This window comes from Natrix helvetica (genome assembly GCF_964273705.1).
Source record: "Natrix helvetica genome assembly, chromosome: 1".
Taxonomy (NCBI): domain Eukaryota; kingdom Metazoa; phylum Chordata; class Lepidosauria; order Squamata; family Natricidae; genus Natrix; species Natrix helvetica.
Genome location: NC_138548.1, coordinates 317,274,492 through 317,296,199, shown reverse-complemented (window position 1 = coordinate 317,296,199; position 21,708 = coordinate 317,274,492). Strand labels below are relative to the sequence as shown.

The 21,708-nt window shown below is 41.2% G+C and overlaps 1 protein-coding gene across 4 annotated transcripts in view; it reads right to left on the bottom strand.

Annotated features, from left to right (window-relative positions):
• Positions 1–21,708, bottom strand: part of FGD5 (FYVE, RhoGEF and PH domain containing 5) — a 169,129-nt gene that overhangs the window by 132,823 nt on the left and 14,598 nt on the right. For all 4 annotated transcript variants that reach the window (XM_081937785.1, XM_081937786.1, XM_081937783.1 and 1 more), the window contains exon 2: positions 12,621–15,555. In XM_081937785.1, coding sequence (XP_081793911.1) covers positions 12,621–15,436 — 2,816 coding nt within the window. In that variant the 5' untranslated portion in view covers positions 15,437–15,555. The remainder of the gene's footprint in view (positions 1–12,620; positions 15,556–21,708) is intronic.

Below are 21,708 nucleotides of genomic sequence, written 5' to 3'. Positions count from 1 at the left end.
GCCATGGGCCTTGAGTTTGACACCCCTGGTGTAATGTGATGGGAGTTAAACTCTCAATATCAACTGGATTGCTAATGACCTCTACTTCTGCTTTATTAATTTCTTCCAGTGACGTGTGGTGAGGGTTATGGCTGGTGAGGCTGGTGACGTCATCAGGAAGGCAGGGAATGGGACCACGTGTGCAGGAGGCTGAGGCAGCCTCAGCCTCCAGCACACGTGGTCCCATTCCCCACCTTCCTGAGTGAACATTAAGGGGGCCGTGGAGTGCACTGATCCACGTAGCATTGCTTCCTCCACCGGCGCCAGTCCCTCCCCCCCCAACTCCTTCAAGGTCTCCCACCAACCCAAAGCCCGATCCCCAGCTCCCTCGGGCAAGGCTTGAGCGGGGTGAATGGGAAAGCAACGAAAGGGGCTGCACTTTCACCCCGCTCAAGCCTTGCCGCCTGCAGCCACCGCCCACCCTCGATGCCCCTTTTGTTGCTTTCCTGTCCACCCTCGCTGCCCCTTTCGTTGCTTTCCCATTCAGACGGCTGCGCTTCCCATTCCCATTTCCCATTCAGGCGGCTTCCCATGCAGGCTGCAAGGCTTGAGCGGGGTGAAAGCGCAGCCACCTGAATGGGAAAGCAACGAAAGGGGCAGCGAGGGCAGGCGGGAAAGCAACGAAAGGGGCAGCGAGGGCAGGCAGTAGCTGCAGGCAGCAAGGCTTGAGCGGGGTGAAAGGGCAGCCCCTTTCGTTGCTTTCCCATTCAGGCGGCTGCGCTTCCCATTCCCATTCCCCATTCAGGCGGCTTCCCATGCAGGCGGCAAGGCTTGAGCGGGGTGAAAGCGCAGCCCCTTTCGTTGCTTTCCCATTCAGGTGGCTGCACTTTCGTGCCTTTGTCATCTGGCAGCGCTGACATTTCTGCCTCCGCCCTCCGCAGCTCCCGGGTGCGGCCGGACGGATGTAGCCACAGTGGCGCCGAGGCGGTCCGGGCGGACGAAAGAGCGAGCGAGGCAGCCTGATCCTCGGTCGCTCGCCCGCCGGACTGCCTCGGTGCCATTCTGGCTACCTCCGTCCGGGCGCACCCGGGAGCTGCAGAGGGCGGAGGCAGAAATGTTGTCGGCGCTGCCGGATGACGAAGGCACGAAAGCGACTGTCGCTTTCGTGCCTTCATCATCTGGCAGCACCGACAACATTTCTGCCTCCTCAGCTCCCGGGCGCAGCCGGAAGGATGTATATAATATTATATTATATTATATTATATTATTATATTATATTATATTATATTATTATATTATATTATATTATATTATTATTATATTATATTATATTATATTATATTATATTATATTATAATATAATATAATATAATATAATATAATATAATATAATATAATATAATATAATATAATATAATATAATATAATATAATATAATATAATATAATATAATATAATATAATATAATATAATATAATATAATATTCATGAAGAGAGGTGAGGCTCTGCCTCCCCTGCCTCCCCTAACCGCACGTCCCTGATTTCTTCCATTTACTTGCAAACATCTATCTTGGGCACCTTTTGTTACAGGCCACTACATTTTTGTAAAGAAATAAAAAGGCAGAGAAATGTAATAAAGGAAAAACATAGATGAAAATACAGACTCTTTTATACGCTTACAACATCTCTTTTTTTTAAACCCTGCTGTTGTCTGCCTGAGAGACCTCTACTTTTTTATACATTGACATAGACTCTACACCTGAAAGGACTTCCATCCATTTACTCTATAATGATACATCTGGTCCATGGTTTGCTGGTAGAACCACCATTATCAATTTTTTTAACAATGAACAGATTCATTTGTAACTTCATGGAATACATGTTTCTTGATAAGGAGATGTAAAAAGAATTGTGTTTGATGAAAGAAGAATCAACCATACAGGTGGAAAACATTTCAAAGAGAATCTGGTCCACTGATATTTAAAAGAAACAAAACCTATTACTATTACTAGACTGAACGCTGACTAATAAAATGGTGTTCAGCCTCTCTTTAAAATAAATAATAAAGAATAGCCCAGCACTTTTAAGAACAATCTAATCCAGCAGCACCAAACTTTTGGGCACTGGGGACCAGTTCCGTGGAGAGAGGTTTTTCTGTGGACCAAATGGGACACGGTTTCACATTCTGCCTGCATCCCACAGACGGGGCTCTGCTTGTTGGCAGAGCCTGGTTTCTGTCATCCATGCACCAGGGTTTGGGACCCCTGATCTAATCCACTAGCAAACCCCAATAACTACCAGGCACTTTAGTTTAAATCCAATCTTTTTTCTTGAAGTCTGAGCGCACTGCATCCTGCGAAGTTCTTGGTGTGCTCTGAGCTTGGGGGGCAGAGAACTCTCCACCTGAAAGGATTTGCTTCCATTTAGAGAACACCAAGGATCCTACAGTCCAATCTTGAGCTACAAATAATCTCTTCTACCAGTAATGCTGCTTTCTGTCGTTATTTGGAATAATAATAATAAAAAAACAGAAGTGCTCTATGGGATAGGTTAACCTTCCCTTAACAGGTGCCTCCTTGGATAAGGTGGAGGATAATTTCCAGAATTCTCAGGAAGATAATTTTAGGAAGAGATAGGTGAACACATCTGCAGAGAGTTGGGAAATACAATGTCAGCAGTGGTGAGATTCAAATTTTTTTACTACTGGTTCTGTAGGCATGACTTGATGGGTGTGGCATGGCTTGTTGGGTGCGACTTGGAGGGCATGGCAGGGAAAGGTTACAGCAAAATCCCCATTTCCTCATGATCAGCTGGGCCTTGGGAGCATAGAATAAATGGGGGCAGGGCCAGTCAGAGGTGGTATTTACCAGCTCTCCAAACTACTCAAAATTTCTGCTACCGGTTCCCCACAACTGGTCAGAACCTGCTGAATACCACCTCTGAATGTCAGGTTCCAAGTAATACCCCTAATGAAAGAAGACTCTGAGGTTCCATTTTATTAGAGATGTCATAGTGGCACATCTGGGAAAACCCGAATCTGAAAGTTTCCAGGTTTTCCCCAGACAAATGAAAGTCCAAGACCCTACCCAGGACCCACATGTTCATCACATGGTCCAATCAGGCATCATCCCAACTGGAGAGGCCTCCCGGTCATACTCCTCTAGGTGCAGGGCAAGATGTCCTTGACTCTCTGAGAAAGGAATGTTGTTTTGACTATATATCTCCCATATTCTATATAATCCCCCCTCCCATTTTCCCACAGCATTGAATGTGACAGGCCGGAAGGCCCCATGCAAAAGATGACTTCCAGGCCCAGCATACAGTTCTGTGGGATGTTCTGTGGAACTGGAATGGCTATTATATCCTCTTTACTCCAAATTTATCCTTTCCATTATTTTTCATGGGGTAGAGGGCTTCTTACACCTAATTCCTAATGGATAGGTCAAGCTCAGAACTGACGCAGCTGTCGCTTGAGTTTTGTAGCAAAGCAAAATGTCTTCTCACAGCCAGGACCCTTCATTTTTTATTAATGCAGACTAGAATCATGATAGCATTTTAAAATGCCACTATAAATGATTAAGAGGTGTTGTCATTTCAATCAGCTAATTCCATCCAGTATATACTGAAACATATTCTCTGCATTACCAAAGACAAAACAAGAACCAAACTAAAACAGAAAGAATAGTGAAGCGGAGGATTCAATAATGCTAACAAAGTCTAAATCATGAGATAGGAACAATTTCTGCACTGACAGGCCATTCCCCTTAAAATGAGCAAATGGCATAAGGGATGAAAAGAAACAATGCTTCTCCTTGGGCAATGTTCCACATGTGGACAATGCCTGCAACACAACCTCAGTCAAAACCAATAGAACTTTTGCATGTAACCAGATGGTTTTAGTGAAAGGTGTTTGGTGGTGATACATCTAACTGTGCTTACATTAGGCCTTGGAAGAGATAGCAATTAATACAACCAATTACTCAACTGAAAGGGTCCTTTTATTAGCTCTTTAAGAATGGTCCTGGCAAAACAGACCATGCCTCTTAAATACATTCTCCCATCCATTAACTCTAATTGGTCCATAAAGATAAAATTAATTGTTGTGTGCCAGTGAAAAGCCAATATTAAGGGGCTTTACATTAAACACCCATGAGTCCTATGAAAACACAGTTCTTGCCAGATAATTAAAAGGGTAGTGTATGCTATAAATAAATACGTCAGACTGAACAACAGACCATAAACTATTGAATTAGATTTCTAACAACTGCAACAACTAAAAGCAATTGCATTTTTAATGCTATGGGATATAGGCACTGTGTATCATTAAACAGCATAGAAAAGAAGATTCACAGACTCCCTGAGAGTGGTAATGCACCATGCCTCATCCAATAAATCTGAGCAGTAAGAGGTGGTGATAGCATCTGTAGAAGATAATACATTCTTACTAACAAGAAAAAAGGTGATATTTGGAAAGCATATCTGTCTTTCCCAACCTCTCTATGTAGCTGCCCCATGTCTTTTCAAATTGAGAAGTTCTGCAGGTAGATGTCCCATCCATTTTGCTTTTCAGACTCCCGAAACAGAAGTTATAGGAATAAAGTATTATAATCCAAGTGATTTACAACCAACACAGTTAGCCCCCACCCCCTGCCCAAACCTCTATTAAGAATGTGCAGCAGGCTGTTTAATAGTATTGCACATGGCACAGAGGAGTAGAAAAGTAAATGGCCAGAAAAGAGTTTTATCAGGAGTGGTAGATAAATGTCATTGATGTTACACTGTCTTTGGCATTATCTCCTGAAAATATATGTGATCAAAGAAGCTTTGTTACATAAAGGTATCTTGGCACTAATATTTGGTAGGGAAGACAAACTAAGGAAGTAGGCTTACCTCAGGATCATCAACGTAACATCTAAGTATATTGCAAACACCTACTTCAATTCATTGTGAGAATGCAGCAAGACTTATTTTCTAATAGCAAAGACTTAGTTGGGGTTTACTTTTGTTTCCTCTTATTAATACTGCTTTCGGTGTTAGTTAACCCCCACCTAAAGCTCTCTGCAAATATTAGTGTGCAACTATATCCTATCCAGGGGTGGGCTTTAAAAATTTCAGCACCGGGTTCTCTGCCCGGTTGCTGGGTAGGCATGGCCATGGTGGGGGTGGCCTAATCAGTCTCCTGCACCACAGTGTGTGTGTGGGGGGGTGTTTTTGCCTTTCCCAGACTCTGGAGATTTTCCTCGAGCCTCTGGGAGGGCAAAAACTTCCTCCCCCGGGTCCTGGAGGCCCATCGCAAGGCCAGAAATGGGTCCATTTCCAGACTTCCGGAACTTCCAGGAGGCCCGTTTTTCCCTCTCCCCGAGGGGGAGGAGATATGAGAGAAGGGAGGGGACGGGGCAGGACCACCCAGGGGTGGATCTGAAGGTTCTCCAAACTGGCCATAATGTTAGCTACAGGTTCTCTTGAACCCAGGCGAACCACCCCTGATCCTATCTTGCCAGCATGGTGATTTGCCTTGGGGATAATGATGGTTTCAACCCAACATCTCTTAAAGACACCAGGCTGATTAAGGCTAGTTTAGATTGCAATAATGGATTTATGCCAATTCTTTAAATTTGGTTATGTCTTGTAACTATTTGCTTTTTTCCCCAAGTGAGTTATAAAAAGATAAACTGCTTTCAACAGTTGGTATTTTACAATCACCCACTTTGGGCAGAAAGCAAGATATAAATTAAATTAAACTATTACCAGAGGTACTCTTGTGTGCCAGGTAGGGTTGTATTTTACCCTATTTAATAGCATGGCAGAATCTCTAAATGAATAATGATGCTATATAAGCAAAGGTAGAGTGTACTACTTTGTGTAGGTTATGATATATTAAGGAGCGCTTTTTAAAATAGTCTTTTAAAATACCCATGGGAGTCTTTTATCAAATTTATGCTAATGTTACTTGCATAATTCACAAACATGTCTATGTTTGCACTTTTTTCACTGTACACACCTGATCCATTGGGAGAATAATTAATGACATTTCAGTCAGTTGAAAAATACTACCACAAAACAATTTACTTGTTATTAAATATAGTTTTCATGTGCAATCAAACTTTTCTTTTAACCAAAATATTGCTGGCAACTTACATTGTGTTTCCACCTATCTTGAGGGGTATGTTGTATCTCAGTAGCCTTTTCATGACAATGAGATGCTATATAGCTTAATTAGACCTATTGTATCTGGCTTGCAAAAATCCAGGCGAACCATTAAATGGTAGTAAACAAATATCCATTGTGTATGTGGATTTTCACAAGTCCAGTTATTGTATTCTTAAGGTTAATGATACACATTTTTCAAATAACTCCAATAGCAATAGCAATAGCACTTATTAGACTTATTATCACTTCATAGTGCTTTACAGCCCTTTCTAAGTGGTTTACAAGATCAGCATATTGCCCCAACAATCTGGGTTTTCATTTTACCGACCTCGGAAGGATGGAAGGCTGAGTCTACCTTGAGCCAATCAAGATTGAACATCTGGCGGTGGGCAGTTAGCCTGCAATAGTGCATTCTAACTACTGTGCCATCACATCTCTATATTGTACTGTATCCTGTAGGACTACAGGAGGCTTTTGTGTGAAAGCTCTCTCCCATGCCTGCACAGATGAGCAATTTGAGTTTGCATGAAGCCCCCTAAATCTTATTTGTAGCACCAGAGCATCTCTTTGGCAAGATTGACTGCTTCAGCCCACATCTAGGGAGGGATTTAAAAACCTAAAACGTAGGTCTTTCCAAAGTCCAAGGTCTCCATTTCTACCCTTAACATACAGCTCAGCCACCACAAATTCTAAGGACTCAAAATAATGGCCCAAATAATCCAAAAATGTCATGATTCCCCAGCCATATCCCCTGTGGCCCTTAAATATCTGGCCACAGAAAAGATTGCTCACCTGAACAGAGTAAACCACCCTGATCTAGATGGCATCCTGGCTCTCTGGCCAAGACCCAAATTCTGGAAAAGATGGAAGGGAAGAGAAGAAGATGACAACCAGCAGATCGTGTTTTATAAGCCACGGAGGCCATGGGGATACTTTTGGAAAAGCTGAAAGAAACATCAGAAAATATCTTTTCTAGAATGTGGTCATTAACTCTGAAGCCCAATACTCCCCAGCAGATACTGTCTGTGCAAGCCTACATTAGTATATTGATTCTTGAACAACTCCAAGATGTTACAAGATCTGCTTCTATTGCCACCCCAGAGGTGGGGAGTTTTTGTTTTCTTTTTGATTTTAAGTAGCAAAATAATTTCCTATTTAAGGACAGAAACATTTTCTTAAAACCACAAAGGACCTTTAAAATGCCAATAGCATTTTTAGTGCTCGATTAGTGCCACAATTTTTTTTTATTAATGAAATAAAGAAACGATTAATTACTAGATATAAGCAAACTGCAAAGATAACATACTGAAATGCACTGGAATGATATATATTTTTTCTTCTGAATGATCTTTAGAAGAGTAGTGAACAAAGTAAATAGATGATTGAAGAAACCTGGGACCATAATTCTAAAATATATATTTATTAGAGATAAATGTAAACTATATGAACAGGACTGGTGGAATCAAACAAAATATACTGAATTTTGTATTGTCATGAAAATTTAAATTCATTTAGTCAATTGATATCCCTTCATAAAGGGCATTTTGAGTTTATAATAGATAATAAAACAATAATTGGAAAATGCAATAAGATTCAAATCAAATCAAATATTGCCAAGTGATAATGAGATAGATTTGCAGACAAAAATGGATAATATTAAGCTGTAAAATATCAGTGGCAGGCCTAATGAAGATGAGTCTGGAACACTGAAAAACAGTTTCATGAAATTGTATTATCTCTATAAAACACAAATGGTCTATGATGAAAAAGCACTTATCTGTCCTAATAAAATAAATACTCACATTTTAGGGCTTTCAGGGACATAAATATTAACACTGATCTGAAGTGGAGATTGCTATTGTCCCTTCATTTCTTTTGTGAAGATTTTTAATAAAGAGAAGAATGTGAATTTAAGCTGAAGGATAATTCAGTTCCATTTATATCACCCTTTCAGAATGAAAGCACTGATTCCTGGTGTTTCATTGTATTGGGTTTATAAAAAATTCATATAGCCAGTTGTGATTGGCTTCATGATGGCAGATAGCCAATCCAGAATGAGGATGGGAAGAGTTATTCTCATTCTGAATTGGCTTTAGCTTTGTGAAATATAGTAAAACACAGTAGCTATAATATATATCACCAATAAAGTCACAATATTCTAGTTGTGAGAAATCATAATCCAGAACAACAATTGGCAATAAAGGATATATGGGTGCTCCAACGCTGGAGGTTTTTAAGAAGAGATTGGACAATCATTTGTCTGAAATGGTAGAGGGTTTCCTGCCTGAGCAGGAAGTTGGACTACAAGACCTCCAAGATCCCCTCCAACTATTATTCTGTTATTCAGAAGGGCAGTACTTCTAACTTACAGATACTTGACTTTAGGCGAATAGGTAAAGCATAGTAGCAGAAACTTGAGGAAATTATTATGTTTAAATACATAGCAGAAATTTAGAATAGGTGACCCAGAAACGTTTAGAAGAAAACTTAATATATATGTATTGTATTGATGTATGGGAACCACCAAGCCTCTGCTTTGTATGTGATGAAATACAAATTAAGTTGATCAATTTATATATTTCCTCTTATCAAAAACCCCTTGAATTTAGAAAAAACCCAAATCTCGTAAAAGGAATACAGTTTAGTGTTCTCCCTAGAATGCTAGTTTTCTAAAGTCATAGTAACATTTGCCTTATGTGATAGTAACTGAGAGAAGATCTAAATGTCCTAATGGACCACCACTTATGTATGAGCCATCAATGTGCTGCCAATGCAATCCTAGGATGCATCAACAGAGGGGCAGCATCACAAACACAGAAAGTGATAACACTGTTTTATACTGCATTAGTGAGGCCACACTTGGAATACTGCAGTTCTGGTTAGCATGCAGTGGTGGGTTGTGGATCCCATTGCAACTGGTACGGTTGCAACGGGGCCCGGCATCCTCCACATGAACGCGTGTTGCATGTGCGCACAGGTGCGCAGTGCGCAGGTGCATTGTATCTGACAGCGACACCTCCGCAAGCCTCTGCAAGCCTCCGCAATGCTCCAGCTGCTCGGCAGAGCATTGCGCAGGCGCTGTACATGCCATACACATGCGTGGAAGCGCCAAAGGCTTTAAAGCACAGGTAACGAGCTTGGCCAGGTGGGTGGGCCCTCCGGAGCATTGCACCGGAATGGTACCCGGTGCTCCAGGCAGACTCCGGTATGCCCATACCGTGGCGTACAGCCTGCAACCCACCACTGTTAGCATGACACAAAAAAGATGCTGAAAGTGTGCAGAGAAGATCAATATAGATGACAAAGAGTCTGGAAGCTAAATCATATGATAAATGGATAAGCTAGGTATGTCTAGCCTATCAAAGAAAAGGATTAGAGGAATGGATGCCATTGCTATCTTCCAATAGTTGAAGGGCTGTCACAGCGATGGGGGAGAACCTATTCTCCAAAGCACCAGAGAACTGGACAAGTAGTAATGGGTGGAAGCTTGTTAAAGAAAGACCCAACCTAGAAGTAAGGAATTTTTTTCTGATAATGAGAACAATTAATCAATTGAATAGCTTGCTTTCTGGAGATATGGGTGCTCCCACTGGAGATTTTCAAAAATAGACTGGACAACCATTTGACTGAGATAGTATAAGTCTCCTGCTCTGACAAGGGGTTGTAGAAGAAGATCATTGAGGTCCCTCCCAGCCCTATAAGTCTACAACCTGTGTTCTATGAACAGGGGAAACTGCAGTCGTGCCTTTTTAGTAGGATTTTCCTTCTGAAGCTATGACTAATTTGACGTGAACAAGGATATTCTATACAAGGGTATCCAGAGAGGGAGAATCCAAGCTATGCAGAAGCAATTTGATTCTCATTCATTCACATTAATTATTTGATGTAAAAGACTGGCATTAAAAATGTAAACAAATGGGCCTCTTAAAACCTCCTTAGCAAACAATTCTCTCACTTTACTTGATGGATACACATATAGTGCATTCAGTTTCTTAAAGAAAAGCAAAAAGCAAAGTTTGGTTGGAACTTGATTTGACTCCTGGTGGCTCCATGCCATACAGTTCTCTTGGAGATGCTAGAGATATTAGAGAGAAACTTCTTTGAGTGTACCCTACACCTCTGGGATTTATTAGTAGTCTCTTATTCAATAAGTAGGCAGGTATGACTCTACATTTAATATCTTCCCAGCATTAGCTAGCTACCATCACCTACTGGATGCTAAAAGAAAACTGGAGTTTTCATTTCTAATAGTCCCACACTGCCCGTTAAAGAGAATGTACTGGACAAATCATACTATCTTCATGCTTTGATTTCTCCAATCCCAGTATTCCAAATTAACAAGGATATGTACTAGTATAGCTGCTACATCTCTATGGTGCTTCCCAGTGACCTCTTTTTAATTTCTTGTAATTAAATGTTTGTAAATGATGAAATGAAAAATAAACCTATACACCTAGTACTCAGTAGCTGTATGGAGTGATAATGGATGATGATTTCATTCACTGAGAGGGGGTCTTTTATATACCTACTCCTTGTAACACTGAAATGGTTCCAGAGTAGAACATAAAAGATCTCCAAAATCAAAACCTTTTTGCTGCTAGTCAACGACACAAATGACAAACTCTTTTACAGGTTTTGTAGGACCCAAACGCCTGCTCATTTTTGTATAACTGATTGCTTTTCATTGATTGAACAACGGCATTGTCATGCTATTGACATCTCTAATGTTCCATTACCAAATCATTATTTTAATTATTAATACTACATAGCGAAATTGGGGAGAAAAAAAGTAACTATCCCTCAGAGGGTAATGTACTGGTTACTAACCTCCATATCAGTAATTGTAAAGAAAGATTATATCTAGCATGCTTTCATTATTGGGTTCTTGCCCTATAAATTTGATTGAATCTAATTAAGTATATTCACCAACACCCAAGACCAGACCACAGTCTTTCTGAACGTAAAGAAGTTAAGTGCATGGTCTAATGGAAGAATTTCCTGCAAATGTAGCACTTCTGGACTGCAGAGGATTCTAAACAATATTATAGTGTCACAGAGTTTTAAATCTGTTTATCAAAACATAATATAGAGGAAAATCAAGATGAGAATTATTGAACTGTTATTTGAAACTCTCCTAGCTGAAGTTTCACCCTGCTAAGGTGTTTTAGTGGAGGAAGGAGCCAATTGTCATCAGATTCAATACCCTGCCCCTCCCCATAAGCACATGTGATACTAGTCTTACTCTGAGTAGTCTTTCTGTAAATGAAATTAAGATGCAGTGGCAAGGTAAAAGCTAGTGAACTGACACTACTAAAGTTCTGTATTAGATTCAGTATTTCTATCTTTCTCCCTCCAAATGATTAGAAAAACACATATTCTAGAACACAGAGTTTCTAACAGATTTTGAAATTCGTTCAGACATTTTCCCCAGACATTGATTATGAAAACTTTTATACAAACCATGAACTTTGAACAGGCCGTACCATAATGGCTGTACCAAGAGGAAGTCTAAGCTATAGACTCAATCTTACACTTCCGGAAACCAAAAGTGACTATAACTTTAGCGGAACAGATAAGCACAATAGCAAAGAAACAGGAAGGGTAGACTGCATAATAGTTTAGAGGAAAATTCTGCCCTGGAACTTCTACAGGTAATCCTTGACTTATGACCATAAGGATGAGCCCAACATTTCCATTGCTAAGCAAGATAGTTGTTAAGTTATCTTAAATTGTTAAACTTTGGCACATTTTATGACTTTTGTTGCCACAGTTGTTAAATTAATCACTGCGGTTGTAAATGTGAAAAATGTTTATAAGCAGCGGTGAAATTCAATTTTTTTTTACTACAGGAACTTGGTAGGTGTGGCAGAAGGAGGATACTACAAAATCCCCATTCCCTCCCCACTCCTGGGGGAAGGATATTGCAAAATGTCCATTCCCACCCCACTCTGGGGATGGCCAGAGGTGGTATTTGCCAATTCTCAGAAGTACTCATAATTTCTGCTACCAGTTCTCCAGAACCTGCTGGATTTCACCCCTGGTTATGTCACTTTTTTCAGTGCCATTGTAACTTCAGACAGTCACTAAACGAATGGTTATAAGTCCAGGACTACCTGTATACACCGAAGAGTTCAAAGTTGCATCCACAGTGTAGAAGCATTATTCAAAATGAAAATGAGCAAGTTTCAGTCCAAACTTTACAGAAGATTCATAAAATTTAACTTGATCTACTATTGGGTCACAGATATGAAAATCAATTCTCTGATAAGTAATGGAAGTAGGGAACATTTAACTTACACACACACACACACACACACACACACACACACACACACACATGCCCTATTCTAAATACTTTATAGAAAGCATTTCCTGAAAAAAGTAAGATAAGCCAAGAAGTTTGAGAATAGGCCTTTAGCTCCCAATACACAGGAAGTCTAGCCTTCTGTGGTCAAAGCTAGCAGGCCTTATATAAATATGTGCTACAATACCTTTCTGTTTCCTGGTTAGTGGCTTGCTGCTTATTGTTTTCAAAGGCTGCAAAGCTGCTCATATCCACATAGCCGTCATTCTCATTTGCAGCAGACAAGGCCCTGCTAGGATCTTCAAAAAATTCAGTAAAGGTTCCTGCCCTAGTGGGCCTTCGTGGAGGTATTTGTATATTTTCATAATCAGAATTCATGGCTGGGATATTCTCATAGTCAGAAGTATCAGCATTGGGAAATGAAATAGACCGGGGCTTCGTTAAAGGTAGTGGCATAAAAGGTGGCCTCGAACGATCCTCAAATGACTCTACCCTTGACACACTTCTGCTAAACATTTTGGGTGTTCCTTTTCTCTTGCCGTCCTTATAGAAGAGAACAGTCGGAGACTCCGAAGCCCTCAGTTTGGCAGTCCGTGATAACAGCTGAGGTGAACTACTCAAGCTTCTTCTGTCCAGTTCCATCACCCTGGAAGGTCCGTGATAACTAGACTCGGAGGAGGATCTTGAAGAAGAAACATGAACATCTACGTGGACTTTGTTTTCTGCCTTCTTCTTGAATTTCAAAGTGAGGAATTTTTTAAACGAGGACTTCTTTTTCTTGCAATACTTATCAGGAGATTCACTGTCTATTAAAAGTGAGGGGGAGCTTTTTGTGATGGGTTTCTTGGTGATACAGGCTAGTTCAAAGGGAGGTGGAATATCGACAACAGAGGAAGGCGTGGAAACCCCACTGGATGTAAGGTGATTCCTCTGGGAAAAGCTACCCGAGGAACCAATTACGTATGGCAAAGCCAGCTCATCTGTCCTGTTTAATCTGTTATAATCTAATATAGAGTTATCAGTTTCTCGATACAGAGAGACGGGGATATCTCTGCCTTCCACTGAATAAGATCGAGGGTACAAAATGAAGCGCCTTGGCTTTGCAGGCAGCGTTCTAGCCAGCTCTATAGATTTTCCTTCTGCCCAACATAAACTGTGTCTTACATTTTCAGTAATCATGGTATTTGTGCTCAATGTCTGCAATTCAGCGTCGGTCCCTGTTTCTTCTGGAACTGTTTCTGGCACATAACCAGGTACTTTCCCAGAATGGGACCTTGTTCTAGTAACAATGTTTTTCCGATCTATGGAAAGCAAGTGGTTTTCATTTTCTGTGTTCTCTCCCTCCCTGAAATCACTTGAGCTGTTTTGGATATCAGCCTCCTGCGTTTCTCTTCCAGCATAAAGAATTTCATTTGCTGTAGGCAAAGTGTCTCCAAGGACATATGGGTCATCTAGGGAATCACTGGCTACTTCTCCATTGCTATCAAGCCCAACCAACATTTCGGAGACCATTGTGGCTTCCTCAATCACACATTCATTGGCTGAGTTTATTTCCAGCTTAGCCAATTCTCCAGTCGAAAGGCCAGAATTTTCAGTTGATGTTTCTCTGGTTGGATTTGGGGCAGTTTTCTCTTTATTGCTATGATCCTCCTCGAGTATTTGGTGAGCCAAATGTGTATCTTCTAAAGTACATTCACTTGCACTGTGATCTCCAAGTAAAACATCCGACTTAGATTCTTTTCTAAGCTGTGAGTCAGGCTTGTGCCCATTAGTATCTTCAGAACTGAGGGACAGGTTATTATCAGGCATTTCAGTCTCTTTTTCTGACAAATCTTCACCCAGATCTTCATCTGGAGAATCCTGAGGATCCTCACTGCCCTCATTTCCAAATGGAATGATCTGGCAGCTATCGTCCATCGTCTCTGTGTCTATTGTTTCATTTTGTTCTCCAAAACCTTCCCCTGATTCACATTCAGTCTCTGGTATTTCTACCACATTCTTCACTTCAGTAGTTTGGCAAACGTTGTCAAGATCTTCTCCCTCAGCATTTAGATCTATTTCATCTTCCTTTTCATCCATTTCATCAGTGGCCCCGCTAAATGTCTCAATACCAGGCTCAGATCCACTTGGTTCTAACTCCGTGTCCACTTCAGAATCATTAGCAATCTGAGCATCAGTATTTACATCAGCATCTTCTGTAAGTTCTCTTTCTCTACTCCAGGATGAATTATTATCGCTGTGATTTGCTGGGTCCAATTCTAGATCGGTGTTTAATTGTTCCTCTTCTAAAAACTGTATTGCATTTAAACCTTTGCAAATCAGAGGCACACCTTCCCCTGCTGATATTGGCTCCTCCAAATGCCTTAAAATGATATCATCATATATAGTTTCTTTCAAAGATTCCCCATTCAATATTTTGCCGTCCATGTTATATTCATTGTTATCATTTATCAAATCCAGTTTGCTTAGAGTTTCATCTGCACAGTTCATTTGGATCTCGCTGGGAGGATTTTCACTGTCCACTTTTTCATATTCATCTCTTGTACCATCTTCTTTTTCACTTTCAAATTCAAGGGAATCAAGTGCTGGGATTTCAGTTGATTTCACAGAGTTATCTCGCACCGACTCAGTATCCTTGTTCTTCATTACATTTATTGGGCCATCGCCTACATCATTGCTATCCGTACAATTACCATCTTCCTCACCTACGGGTTCAAGAGTGTGTAAAATCTCATTCACGGCTGGCTCCTGCTCAAAGTCACTGTATGTTTTATCAGTCAGTTCAACATCAGGAATTACGATGTATTCATTGCCGTCTTCTGATTCTGGACACTCCGTGTTGTTGCACTGGTTTTCTTCATACAGTTCTGCTTCCAGTTTTCCGTTGGGATATTTGTTAAAGGTATTATTAGCATAAACGCTGGATCTCTGTAAAATTGCAGGATCGTTGTCAGCGGAGATTTTTGGCTTGGGAGCAATGGGTGGTTTTGGACCCCTGGACATAGAGTTTGAATTATGAAGTGTGCCAGCCCTTGATAGTGATGGAGGAAATTTGGAAGCAGCTATGGAAGCCAGATGACTGAAGATCTTTGGTTTGGGGGCCAGTGGTGGTTTTGTAAGATCTGGAACAGAAAAGAAAACACCAGGAAATGTTATATTAACAAGCTTCTACATTACTAAGAAACATTTGGTTATTAATATACTCCTTTGTAGATATGCAAAATAGAGGGAATGATAGCTTTAGTGTATTTGCAGGATTGGTGGGAAACAGGAATAAGAAACTGCTCCATTCAGCCTGCATAGCCTCAAGCAAGCTCCTTCTCAAAGTCTGCTTTCCTTCCAACATCAGCAGCACTACTACTTAGATTCAGAGAAGACCAGAAAGGGAGCAGGACTTTGAATATTTTTGCTCAGTGCAAAAATCTAAGTGAAACCATTCCGGTTGGATGGCTGTGCATCCTGCTTGTCCACATCCAGCAAATTAAAAAAGCTCACATAACTTCCCTTAGTAATAAGTTCATCTGATAAACTACCCTGTGAAGATGCTTATATGCAACCTGGATCTATTTCTTGTAACTTAAAACTATGCTCCTAGTAGAGAAAAGTTCTGGCTTTCTTCCTTATGCTTTCTCTTCAAGTATTTCAAGCATCTCCCTTCAATTATCTTTTTTCTAGAGATACACACTCCCAACACCATTAGTCTCACACAGAGAAGATCTTGAGGTTTGGCCTTACCTCAATGATATAATTTATTTTAAGCAAGAGGGGGGAAGAAATCAGATATAGCACTTAAGCCTGACTCTAGATTCGTCTGTAGAATAAAGTGGGCTTTACAGGCTTTTCATTGGTTCAGTTAAGGGTCAATCATGCTGCATAAGTCTGCTAAACCAGTCAGTACTAGATGAAAAGAGGGCACTGTTAGCCAAAATTATGCCAAGACAATTTGGGTCAAACTACTCTTCCCTAGTCAAGAACTCCAAAGAAAATTCATAGCCAAGACTTGAGGGAGCCAGGAGCAAGAAGAACTGGCATGACTGTAGAGAAAGAGCTACTGATGTGGAGAAGTCTAGCCACTATTGTCATGGCATAAGGTCATATGGGATACCACGAAAGAGTGGAGATAGTAAACATCTATGTATTCCCCAAACTGGTAGTCCCCAACTTCATTAGCATGACTGTGTGGTGATAGGTGCAAAGTAGGGAATTATAAACAGGTTAATGGTTGACTGTAAAGTGATGATCATGTGATGAGAACCTAGTTTAAAAGTCAGAAAGGCCATTGCTCTTAGGCTATGGTTCATTGGTTTCCTATGAAAACCCAGATAATGGACTAAATAAGGATCCAAAATGTTATATAATCCATATTAAATAAATACAATTCTGTGGTTCATTATTCATGGAGTGCTGAAAAAAAAAACCTTCACTCCTCCTCCATCTATGCAAACTTCACTCCCCTTCCCCATCTAGGCAAACTTCCAGAGCCAAAAATTGTACACTAGGACACAATTCTACTAGTCAGCTATTAGAGTGCAAAAGCCAGTTTGGTCTAGAACACAGATGTCAAACTCAAGGTCCATGGGCCCCGTTTTTGGCCTGGATAGCCTCCTGCAGCATTTTGTCAGTCAAAACGGGGCATGGGTGGAGGGTCGTGCATGGTCTCCACATGCTTCGTTTTGCCTGGAAAAGTACTGCAGGAGGCATCCATTCCATCTCCCCCCCCCCCCCAACCATGGCAGAGAACTACAATGCTGATCTGGCCCTCAAAGAAATCCAGTTTAACAACCTTGGTCTAGAGCAGTGCTTCTCAATTATTTTCTGTCATCCCCCCCTAGGAAGAAGAAAACATTTCGCGCGCCCCCGCGCGACTGTAAATAGTATCATTTGTCTATAAAATTGTTATAAGTACACCTCTGCATAACACCTTATCCTTATTAACATATAAGAGAATAAAAAAAGAAAGAAATGTGGATCAATTTACAACAAAGAATAGCTTTATTAACTGTAGCAGAAAAGATTTAAAGGAGCACAGGATTTAAAGAAACACAATATTTAAAAAAACTTAACCTGCAAAACAAAAATATATAAAATAATTTGAGCTGAGCCCCCCTTTACGGAGCCTCGCGCCCCCCTGGGGGGCCCGCCCCACTATTTGAGAAGCACTGGTCTAGAGATTAAGGTCCCAGGCTACAAAATGGGAGATGGTGAATTCTATCTGAGGCACAAAGTCTGCTGGGTACCTTGGGCCTATCACTTTTTCTCAGCTTTAGACAGCAACAAAGCTTCTGAAAGCTTGCCAAGTAAACTATAAGGACCAGTTCAGAGAGTCTCCAAGAGTCAAAACTGAATTGAAAGCACAAAAATAAAAGCCATATTTTTTGGACTATAAGCTGCAGTCCCCCCCCCCCCCAAAAAAAAATGGGTGGAAATATCTGTGCATATTATAGACTGAATACAGCCCTGGTTTTGCCCTCCTGAAATCCTCGTGCATCCCATTTTTGCCAAAAACGGGGAACGCAGAGGTTTCGGAGGTCTGCTCCTGGGGGCTGGGGAGGGCAAAAACGGGATGTGTGGAGGCCAAAAACTATTTTTTTCTTGTTTTCCTCTTCAAAATCTAGGTGCATCTTATCCTCTGGTGTGTCTTATAGTCCAAAAAATACGGTACATAAATAAAAATTACAGAGCACAAGGAAGGCCCATGAAATTGCAGTCATAAGAGATTTCTCTAATAGCAATAGCACTTAGACTTATATACTGCATAGTGCTTTTACAGCCCTCTCTAAGCTGTTTACAGAGTCAGCATATTGCCCCCAACAATCTGGCTCCTCATTTTAACCACCTTGGAAGGATGGAAGACTGAGTCAACCTTGAGCCTGGTGAGATTTGAATTGTGAACTGCAGCTAACAGACAGCTGAACTAGCTTGCAGAACTGCACTCTAACCACTGTGCCACCTCAGCTGTTAATTTATTAGAATTTTATTTTCCACTAACAAATGAAGTCTTCCATAGATAGAACTGAAAAGGAGCTTGGTGATCACTCATCTAAACCTCTGTTCAAAATAAAATCTATAATAATAGATGCATTTACAACATCCTTGTGGATGTTGTGGTCATCTAGTGATTGCTGAAAATATCTCCACTAAAGAAGAGACTTTTATTTCTTGCAGCAGGCACTGTTGAATAATGCTAACATTTAGAAATTATCTCCTAATGTTAGCCAGTCTGTGCTCTCCAAAAATTTTCATCCAGACCTCTAGAGCAACAGGAATGTATTTGCTCCCTCAACTTAATAGTCTTCAGACTGGTGGTGGGTTCCTAACCGGTTTACTACCAGTTTTCTGAGAGTGTGTTTTGCATGTGCGTTGCTCGCTTTGCTCACGCCCGCCACGCTGCTCGCTTCACTCACGCCCATGCCCACTGCTACGCATGCGCAGTTGACTGAAAACTGTTCCGCGCATGTGCAGAAACATGCCAGCGATGGCAGAAGACACCAGGGAACCGGTTCAGGGGCATGGCAGGCCTGGGTCGCTGCCAGTTCCAGCGACCCAGGATGCCATACCACTACCAGTTCAGCCAAACCAGTATGAACCAGTATGAACCCACCACTGGTTCAGACATTTGAAGATAATAACCAGGTCGTCAGTCAATCAGTAGCAAACATGTCCAAAAATATTCTACTGGACTGCTGCTCATTGCCAATTAAACAGAAGTCCAGTTCGAACCAGTATCACATCTTTCTCTAACAGTGAGTTTGAATCATGCCATCTCCCACAAAATGGATAGGACTTCAAAGTACTCCACTCTGCTTAAATCAAATTCTTTATGCTAATTAGAAAGGGTCCTGCTTGTAATTAAGGTAGAGGACTATAACTGGTATCAGCATAAATTCACCATATAATTTCTTCAGTTGTTTTGCTTGTTCTTATCGACAACAGTATAAAGGGCATGTCTTTTTGGCAAGCAGCTTTATTTTGTTTTAACACCACTGTAAATGCTCACAAAGGCTTTATGATTGATGGCCTTGGCAGCTTTGGGTTCTGTTTTAGTTACAGAAAAAGAAATAGTAGCTTTCTTCACCACACCCCAGCTCAGGATATCACAATGAGCCTTGTTGCTGTCTGCCAGCATGAGATACACAACAGAATTACCACTGTCTTAGACTCTTGTTTATTATCTCAAAATAGAAATCAGTGTAAGATTCCCTTGCATTATTCTAAGGCCGCATTTTTTTTTAAAAAAAATCCAATCTATCCCTAAGCTTTTGTTTATTTGATCATGATTTATTTGATCATATTTCATTAATTCTCTTATCAAAAGACATTCATTAAATGCCCATACACTCTCTTGTTATAATGGAACAGTGGCATTTTATGTTTTAAACCAATCGTTCCTCGGCTTGGTGCTGTTCATCTGTATCAAATAACAAAATTCCATCCTCCATTCCCAGGCTTGCTGGAAATTCTGAGGACTGCAGTCCCAGCAACTCTGAATGTTGTTCTAGTAAGGTTGGTCTTGAATAACTGTGATCTCCAGATACAGTCTTGCCACTGCTCTTTTAATTATATATGTATTGTATTTTAGTATTTAAAAAAATCCAAAAAGTACAAAAAGAATAGAAAACATGAAACAATTTGGCTTAGTTTTTAAATAAATCATTAAATTTCGCTGTAGGCCTGCGATGGCAAACCTATGGCACCTGTGCCACAGGTGGCACGCAGAGCCCTCTCTGCAGGCACGCCAGCCATCGCCCCAGCCCAGCTCCACCATACAAGCACGCGTACCACGTGCCGGCCAACTGGTCTTCAGGTCTCTGCCACGCATGCCCATTGCATTTTTGGGCCTAACCTTTTTGTCATTGCGTGCTGAAAGCGTGCACGGCCACACCCATAATGCAATGTACACATGATCCCCGCATGCAACGCACCCCCCTCACCCATTTTTGGCTTCCAGGTTGGTGCAAGAGCCCCCGCGCCCCGTTTTGGCTTCCAGGTTGGTGCTTGAGGCCTTCCAGGCCCAAAACAGGGCCTGAGTGCCCCCTGTGCTCCGTTTTGGGCCTGGAAGGCCCCTTGCACCAACCTGGAAGCCAAAATGGGGCGCGGGGGCTCCTGCACCAACCTGGAAGCCAAAAATGGGTGAGGGGGGCGTGTTGCATGGGGGGGGGGATAACGTGCACATTGCATTATGGGTGTGGGCACTTTGAGCACGCGATGACAAAAAGATTAGCCATCACTGCTATAGAGAACTCAGTGGTCTGCCTGCTACATCCATAAAGAACCACTTCATAAATAGAGAGAACACGATTTATTTAACCCAAGACTGGCAATCTGAAGTATCTCTTCTTCATGACACTGGTAAGAAATGTGCTATGCTGCCTGCCATTTGCAGGGATGTGAACCACATGGTGTAAAACAAAGAAATATCTGGGGATCCCCAATAGTCACGTTCCCCCAAGTTTCATGCTGGCCAGTTCATGCTGCCACCCTCCCTCTCTGCTGTGAGGTGTTCATTGCTGTGTTTTATTACTGAATGAGATTCCTTTACTTGTTTCCTCAATTGGGAGTAGGGTTTCTCTACACAGGCATAAAAAAATTGGAAATTTTCCTAGGAAGAATTTCAATCATACTTGACAGAAACATTTGCACCATTTCTGTTTCACAATTGAAAGTGACCTGTGCAGGAGGCATTTTTAAGTTATAAAAAAAATCGTATAAAATGTTTGTTTACTTCAGGAACTGGGCCATTCAACTGCCAGGGGGAGGAGGGGGAAGCTAGGAGGCGACAACCACACTCTAAGCCTAAGGAAAACTATCCAGCATCACTTTTTCATAGGTCTCCTCCCCTTATTGTTTGAAGCTTCCTTGTCAGGCTTTGCTTCTTCCTCTGCTTGTCCACTTTCCTCTGGATGAGAGTTGGTTCCCGCAGGGCTGTGTCCCTTTCAAGAATCCCATTTAGTTTAAATTTTCAAAGGATCTCTAAGATAGGAGAGCAGTTTTCTTTTGTGATGAAAGTGGTTAAGAAACCGTCGGCTTTTAATTTCCTGTATAGTAGTAAATATTTGTTAGTTGCTTTTCTTCCGGTGTCCCTTTGACACATAGGAAGTTTTTCATGGTTTGCCAACAAAGTGGGAAACTAGACTGTGCACCATGCTAGGATGCCTACAAAGAACACCATGTTTTCAGCTCTTAGAGCAAAACTGTGTCCTATTTGATCATAAACTACTTTTAGCCTCCAAGAAGCAACATGTAAATATTTTTGATAAATAACCATCATTGTCTCT